The 8265-nt window shown below is 45.0% G+C and overlaps 1 protein-coding gene across 1 annotated transcript; it reads left to right on the top strand.

Annotated features, from left to right (window-relative positions):
• Positions 1-2900: 2900 nt before the first annotated feature.
• On the top strand, positions 2901-7403 carry LOC310644180 (uncharacterized protein). The gene is made up of 4 exons (XM_083368964.1): positions 2901-3248; positions 4770-4847; positions 6092-6169; positions 7154-7403. The coding sequence occupies exons 1-4, from the start codon at positions 3182-3184 to the stop codon at positions 7267-7269; spliced, it is 339 nt and encodes a 112-aa protein (XP_083225090.1). The 5' UTR covers positions 2901-3181; the 3' UTR covers positions 7270-7403.
• The last annotated feature ends 862 nt before the right edge of the window (positions 7404-8265 follow it).

The following is an 8265-nucleotide window of genomic DNA, read 5'->3' as shown; positions in this document are numbered from 1 at the left end:
ACTGCTCCACTTCCACTGGCGTCTGAGTGTGGGCAAGGGTGTTTTCGTTTGAGGGAAGTGCGTTCTTTTTCATTCAAATGGCCACCTCTGCTTTGGCCCCATTCAGTTTGGAAGATTCCCCAACGAAGAGTGTCCTACCACTGCCAAAAGCGAGCTGGGTGACTTTGGGCCAACTACCAGGAGATGTGAATTCTAGTCCCACCTTAGGCATGAAAGATGGCTTGATGACTTTGGGCCGATCACCAGGAGACTGGGAGTTCTAGTCTCGCCTTAGGCATGAAAGCCAGCTGGGTGACTTTGGGCCGATCACTGGGAGACTGGGAGTTCTAGTCCCACCTTAGGCATGAAAGATGGCTTGATGACTTTGGGCCGATCACCGGGAGACTGGGAGTTCTAGTCCCACCTTAGGCATGAAAGATGGCTTGATGACTTTGGGCCGATCACCGGGAGACTGGGAGTTCTAGTCCCACCTTAGGCATGAAAGATGGCTTGATGACTTTGGGCCGATCACCGGGAGACTGGGAGTTCTAGTCCCACCTTAGGCATGAAAGATGGCTTGATGACTTTGGGCCGATCACCGGGAGACTGGGAGTTCTAGTCCCGCCTTAGGCATGAAAGCCAGCTGGGTGACTTTGGGCACCAGTTCCTTTCTCCCAGCCCAACCTACTTCACAGGGATGTTGTTGTGAGGAAAGGAGGAACAGCATTACACATGTTCACTACCTTCTGTTGTTTATAATAAATGCAGCATGTAAAATAAATTTCAAAATACGATGCACTTTTTCTTAGAGTGTAGCAGTGACAGAGATAGAGAGGAAACCCTGATTTTTATTCATTGCAAAACCGGGTTTGGTTACTTTAAAAGGTTCTCCTGGTCACTCCTTGGGAGAAGAATCAAGGAAATACTTGTAAATTCCCCTTATGTGAAAATACCGGCTCCTACTCATAAAGCCAACACCCTCTGCAAAATACACAGACCGGCCTCACCCATTCACCTTCAGGGTACCTACCTGACCTCCCAAAGAGATCATCCCGAAAGGAACGAAAGGAGGGGTGCGAGGAAGGTTTGTCATAACAACCGTCTTTCTCCTCCGTCTTTACCTGAGAACTTCTGCTGGTCCAGTGTCTTAGACGGTCCTCCGTCCTGTTGTTTTTGCAAAATCACGGAGGCTGGACATTGCGCCAAAGGGTGAGAGAAGGGCGGCCGCTGTTCCTGTCTTCAACAAAAGGAGAAAAAAGGAAAGCTGAATACCTATAGACTGGTCAGCTTCATGTCCATACTGGACAAAAGTCTTGTACAGTTGGCTTTTGAAAAATTAGGTAGGGAAAAAGCAAACAGATGAATTATAAAGCCACTGAGGGTCACCTCAAACCCCGAGGAGGGAGGGAGGGAGGGAGGGAGGGAGGGAGGAAGGAAGGAGGGAGGGAGGGAGGAAGGAAGGAAGGAAGGAAGGAAGGAAGGAAGGAAGGAAGGAAGGAAGGAGGGAGGGAGGGATGGAGGGAGGGAGAGGACTATACTGGGCAGTCAAAAAAAACTGTTTTGGTGGATCATAACTTTTTTAAAAAAAATCAGTAATTAGATCAGAGGAATTACTGAAGTTATACAATGAATGTTCAGTGCCAACATTCATTAAAGATAAACCATACCCAATAAAATGCATTGAGTTCTTTTTATATCAAAAAGATGCATCTATCTTTGCGGTTAGGGTCAAAATCTCCATTGTATTATTTGCAAATAATAACAAGAGAGAAGGAAAAGAAAAAAGAAAAACAATGCAAAGAATATAAGTATTTAATTTCTGAGCTTCCCTTCTTCGTGCGCCAACAGATTTACAATATTTTTTAACGTAAACTTTAGAAAAACCATACTCCATTTTGAATTTGCCTTGCTGCCTGGTATATAATAGATAGATAGATTAGATAGATAGATAGATAGATAGATAGATAGATAGATAGATAGATAGATAGATAGATAGATAGATAGATGATAGATAGATAGATGATAGGCAGGTAGGTGGATATAGATAGATGATGATTAGATAGATAGATAGATAGATAGATAGATAGATAGATAGATAGATAGATAGATAGATGATAGATTATAGATAGATAGATAGATAGATAGATGATAGATAGATGATAGATAGATAGATGATAGATAGATAGATAGATAGATAGATAGACAGACAGACAGACAGACAGACAGAGATAGATAGATAGATAGATAGATAGACAGACAGACAGACAGACAGACAGACAGACAGACAGAGACATAGAGATATATATAGAGAGAGATATAGAGAGAGATAGAGACAGAGATATATATTGCACACAGGCTTTAAGGTTTAAGGATTTTCGATCTGGCTTCTCTCAACTTGTCTAAACTGGAGATAGCATCTGGCTGGGTTTAGATGTTCAAAAGGGCAAGGTTTGGTTTGTACTGGGTGAGACTTTACCAATAAGCCCTGGGGATTTAGGATAATAAATGGATGCCATGTAAACTAAATGGGCGTGCCCATAAAGTCACCGGGTGTTGAAAGAGGCAGGATTGTTTCTATTGCTGCTTACAGCTCCATAAACATTTCACGTTTTAATTCATGCATTGAAGTCCCTTCCAAAATCAGGTTGAAGGTCCAACTGTCTTGGAACTAGTACGGCGTCTTCTGTTGGATCAGACTGGCATCTGACAGGGGACCCTGGAGATCTTCTAGTCTAGCTTTAGACTCTGCCGTGGTAACTTCAAACAGTCACAAAATGGATCGTTGTAAGTCGAGGACTACCTGTGTTACTATTCAGCCAGGTACTGCCTATTCTCTACCTGTGCGTTTGGGTCCTCGCCAACAACAGCTCTCCCAAAAACAATTCAATTATTCTTTTGGTTTCTCTCTCTCTCTCTCTCTCTCTCTCTCCTCGCCCCAGAAAGTAATATTTGGCAGCTTTGTAAATCAGTAAATATTAAGGTAGAATTACAGGAAGAAAAAAAGTTTGCACAATGGATTGGGGTTTGCCCTGATATGATTTCTTATTTTTTCCCCAAACATTTCCCAGAAGTATTAGCCGGAAGGAGAAAAAAAAGTTTTTTAAAAAAAAAAAGATAAATACGTCGGTTGATTTAAGCACAAAAAGTTATTAGCGGAAGCAGTGGCCATTGACGGAGAGAGCCAAGGACGTTGCCGGGCGAAATGGAGAGATTCTTCTTATTTCTGATGTCAGCGCTCCTCATCGGCCTGGTCTGCAGCTCAGAGAAAGGTAAGAGGAGTTGGAGAGAGTTATTGGGAATTGATGCGCGGGAAGAAAGGAGAGGAAAGTTAGGAAGATCCCCGGATTGGCACCAGACAAGCAATGTTCCCTCAACACCATTAACCTGGTCTTTAAATTAACCCATTTTCTCTAGATTTACACAATACCCTGAGCCATAAAATGGCCAGGAAAAACAATAGCAACTCCCTAAGTTTAGTATATTGTACAAAGCCATCCTGCTGGGAGTGGAGCAGGTTCAACCTGTGCCTGAACACCACCCAAGTCTTCTCGCTGATCTTTGACTAAGGATCCATAGACTGTCCAGATTGTCTGTAGTGAAGAGGAAGGAAGGAAGGAAGGAAGGAAGGAAGGAAGGAAGGAAGGAAGGAAGGAAGGAAGGAGAGAAAGAAGGGAGGGAGGAAGGGAGAGAAAGGGAGGAGGGAGGGAAAGAAGGAAACAAAGGAAAAAGGGAGGGAGGGAGGATGGAAGGAAGGAAAGAGGGAGGGAGGGAAAGAAAGGGAGGGAGGGAAGGGAAAGGAGGGAGGGAGGGAGGAAGGAAGGAGGGAGGGGAGGGAGAGAAAGAAGGGAGGAGGGAGGGAAAGAAGAAGGAAAGGAAGGAAGGAAGGAAGGAAGGAAGGAAGGAAGGAAGGAAGGAAGGAAGGAAGGAAGGAAAGAGGGAGGGACTGGAGGGAGAGAAAGGAGGAGGGAGGGAAAGAAGAAGGAAAGGAAGGAAGGAAGGAAGGAAGGAAGGAAGGAAGGAAGGAAGGAAGGAAGGAAGGAAGGAAGAAAAGAGGGAGGGACTGGAGGGAGAGAAAGGAGGAGGGAGGGAAAGAAGAAGGAAAGGAAGGAAGGGAGAGAGAGAAGGGAGGGAAGGAGGGAGGGAGGGGAGGGAAAGAAAAAGGAAGGAAGGAAGGAAGGAAGGAAGGAAGGAGGAAAGGGAGAGATTGGAACAGTGAGGTCCTTGTTGTTCCCTTGGTTTCTTGCAGACATTTCTTTTAACATGTCTTTTAACATGTATTGCCCTGTTCACCACCCTGAGTCCTTCGAGAGAAGGGCGGTATACAAATAAAATTATTATTATTATTATTATTATTATTATTATTATTATTATTATTATTATTATTATTATTATTATTATTATTATTTCATTGCTCAAACTAGTTAACACCATCAGTGCTAGATTGGAACGGTGAATGGATCGATGTACCTCACCTAGAATGGAAACTGTTTTTAATGTGGTAGCTGGAGGTAAAAGATTTGGGCTGCTCTCTTCCGTGGTTCTCTCAGCCCGCCCCCCTTTCTCACCTGCTCCCCATGGGAGGACGTGAAAGAAAGAGGGACGAACTGGGAAAACCGCCCCCAAAGAAGGGCACCCACCACCCCTACCTCAGTAGAAGGCAGTGGAGACCATTGTTAATCCTTCCTCCAGGATCACCAAGCCCACGAGAGCTTCTTGAACCGCACGGGTGGATTCCTTCATCCCTCGTAGCCCCTTCAAATCTGCTCTCATCTTTCTCCTTTGGGGCTTAGGTGGAAGGTACGACCAAGAGAGTTTGCTGAGCAGGTCGAAACGAAGCAAGCCGGGGCATCGGCCCTGCCCTTGTCCAGGTGAGTCCCGTCTCTTGATCTCCATCGGGGAGCTGGAAGAAAATTTGCCTGCAAGTTTACTTTGGGGTCTTCTGGCCTCCAGGATCATGTGGTGCCAAGTGCAAAGAAGAGCAACTAAGGCCTGGAGACAAAAACATGGGAAGAACGGTTGCAGGAATCGGGTATGGCCAGTTTAGAGAAAAGAAGGAGGGGGGGGACACGACGGCAGTATTCCAGTATTTGAGAGCTTTCCACAAGGCGGAGGGAGTCAACTTATTTTCCAAAGCACCAGAGGGCAGGATAAGAAGCAATGTGTTCTGTACCAGCCTGCTACCGGCCCTGCAGAAAAGGCAGGGACAACCCCTTTACAAACGGCAAGAGGCTGGAATTAAGCCTGCCAAATTTATTAACATAAAACAGAGTAAAACAAGACACGAACCATGAAACAGGAACTATTCAAGTGGTTGCCTTCAGCAAACCAGCCCTCCCACGCATTCCCCTTTTATACAGTTCAGGGCGTGGCTTCTCTCTGCCTCCTTCTGAGGTGCCCCATTGCCTTCCTCTGTTTACTCCTGCTTGACTGCCTCCTGCGTCAGGCGTCCTTGAACAGGGCCAGCTGTGGGTCATCTTCATCCACACTGTCAGGCTCACACAGCTGGGTCTCCGTCGTGACCCGGTGGGAGGGGCCTGGCTGAGGGCTCTCATCAGCAAGATCTCCAACCCACTCAGCAAGATCTTCAACACCCCCCTCCTCCTCTGAGTCGTCCGACCCAACTGCCGAACCCACAGGCTGACCCTGAATCACAACACAATGGTTGGAAAGTAATCAAGGAGAGAGGCAACCTGGAATTAAGGAGAAACTTCCTGACAGTGAGGACAATTAACCAGTGGAACAGCTTGCCACCAGAAATCGTGGGTGCTCCATCACTGGAGATTTTAAGAGGCTGGACTTGTCTGAAATGGCATAGGTTCTCCTGCTCGAGCAGGGGGCTGGACTAGAAGACCTCCGAGGTCCCTTCCAGCTCTATTCTGATTGATTGATTGATTGATTGATTGATTGATTGATTGATTATGGGTTGTCTCTTTGGGTCTTTTCTCTCTGTTCCAGGTGTCTGACTTAAAAGCAGACAAGCTTTGTTGTTATCCTTGTTACTCTTTTGAGGGTCGTTTTTCTTCAAGGGTGGCATGTGGGTGAGGAGGAAGAACCTCTCCATCTTTCTCTGATGCCCCATGTCCTTCTAATGCTGGTTCCTAATTATTTTTAGATTTGAGTGAACTCCAACACCCCAAAAAACACAAGCATCCTTGTCCCTGTGATGGATTCACCTTAACTAGTTTGTCAGGTAAGAAAACAGTCCCGGGTGTAACTCATGTGGAAGGTAAAATGAAGAAGGGTGCGTGGGTGTGGGTGGGTGTTGTGTAGCCTAAGCATCTTATTAGGCTTGGATGAGGAGGAAAAATCAGGAATCACCCACTGGGATTTTTTTCTATCATCCCCATTGATTTTCATTTTGCCCACCCATTAAAATCACTTTTTACTTTGCAGGATACTACAGGTAATCCTCGACTTATGACCGCAATTGATCCCAAAATGGCTGTTGCTAAATGAAACATTGGTTAAGTGAGTCTTGCCCCATGTTACGACACAGCTAAATGAAGTCGGTAACATGGCTGTTCAGTGACGTTGGCTTCCCCATGGACAGAAGGTCGCAAAAGGAGATTGCATGACCCCAGGACGCTGCAACCGTCATAAATATGAGTCAAAAATTGGAAAAAAAATGGACTTATTACCGTTTTTCACACTCGCAACCCTTAGGGCAGAGGCAGGCAACCTTGGCTCTTTTATGACTCGTGGACTTCAACTCCCAGAATTCCTGAGCCAGCCATGCTGAGGTTTCCAAGCTGAGCCATGCTGGCTCAGGAATTCTGGGAGTTGAAGTCCACGAGTCATAAAAGAGCCGAGGTTGCCTACCTCTGCCTTAGGGCATCCCCGTGGTCACGTGATCAAAATTCAGAGGCTCGGCAACTGGCATGCACTTATGACAGTTGCAGTGTCCTGGGGTCACTTTTTACGACCTTCTGACCAATGGGGGAGCCAGATTCTCTTAACAACCATGTTGCTATCTTAACAGCAGCAACGATTCACTTAACAACTGTGTCAAGAAAGGTCATAAAATGGGGCAAAGCTCACTTAACAACTGTCTCACTTAGCAACAGAAAAGTTAGGCTCAACTGTGGTCGTATGTCGAGGACTACCAGTATACCTTTCGGTCTTCAATTGACTGATTAAAAGATTCATTATTCTTTTTTTTCCTATTCCTTTTTAGAACACCCCAGCCATCCTCATCCTCCTCGCAAGAACAAGCAACTTGTGCTCCGTAAGAAAAAATGCAGTAGATTTTTGAGACACTGTGCTTTTAAGGGGATCCATATTCCCTTGTAGCTTATCCCAAGGGGATTATCGGTGATGCAAGATGGAGTCTTTGCTTATGTACCTTTCTCTTCTTTTTAAATATCATTGTTTGCTCCAGGAAACTGCTGGCTTGGTTGGAAATAAAGCTCCAGGCTTGAGGCCTTTGTGGAAGTGAACGGCCTGTAAACAATTGTGTAAACAAGTTAAATAGGAATACGCTGCTATATGTGGGGCATTGCTGCCCACGCCGCATGTTTTGCAAGCCCTTGTAAAACCCAGAGAGGTGCAGAAAATAAGGGAGTTTCAATGGGGAAATCATTTACAAATGGGATTGAAGTCTTTAGTCTACCTATCTCAGGGATTGCCACAAAGAAGAGGTCAAGCTGTTATCCAAAGCACCTGAAGGCAGGACAAGAAGAAATGGGTGGAAACTAACCACAGAGAGAAGCAACCTGGAACTAAGGAGAGATTTCCTAACAGTGAGAACAATTAACCAGCGGAACGATTTGCCTCCAGAAGTTGTAGATGCTCCAACACTGGAGGTTTTCAAGAAGAGATTGGACAGCCATTTGTCCAGAATGGCATAGGGTCTCCTGCTTGAGCAGGGGGTTGGACTAGATGACCTCCAGGATCCCTTCCACCACCATCATCATCATCATCATCATCATCATCATCATCATCATCATCATCATTATTATTATTATTATTATATTATTATTATTATTATTATTATTATTATTATTATTATTATTATTATTATTATTTCAGACATGTGTGCTGAAGGTTCATCTGAGTCTAGTACAAGAACATGGATTAACTGCCAGAATTTGTGGCTCCTGTTCGCAAAAGGAAGTTATAAGCTACCTCAGCCACATCCAAGGGCTTTCTTCGTCAAAATATCTGGTGGAAAACATTTGAAATAGCCCTCCGCACGGGCTCTGCAGCTCTGTTGATCCCGACTGAACCGTTGCCGCTAGAATAGGCTTGCAAGTTAGAACAAGAAGTTAGAAACAGGTTACAGTATAT

Source organism: Vipera ursinii, assembly GCF_947247035.1.
Source record: "Vipera ursinii genome assembly, chromosome: 9".
In the NCBI taxonomy this organism is placed as follows: Eukaryota; Metazoa; Chordata; class Lepidosauria; order Squamata; family Viperidae; genus Vipera; species Vipera ursinii.
Note: the sequence above shows the minus strand (reverse complement) of the source record. Positions and strands in the feature narration are given on the sequence as shown.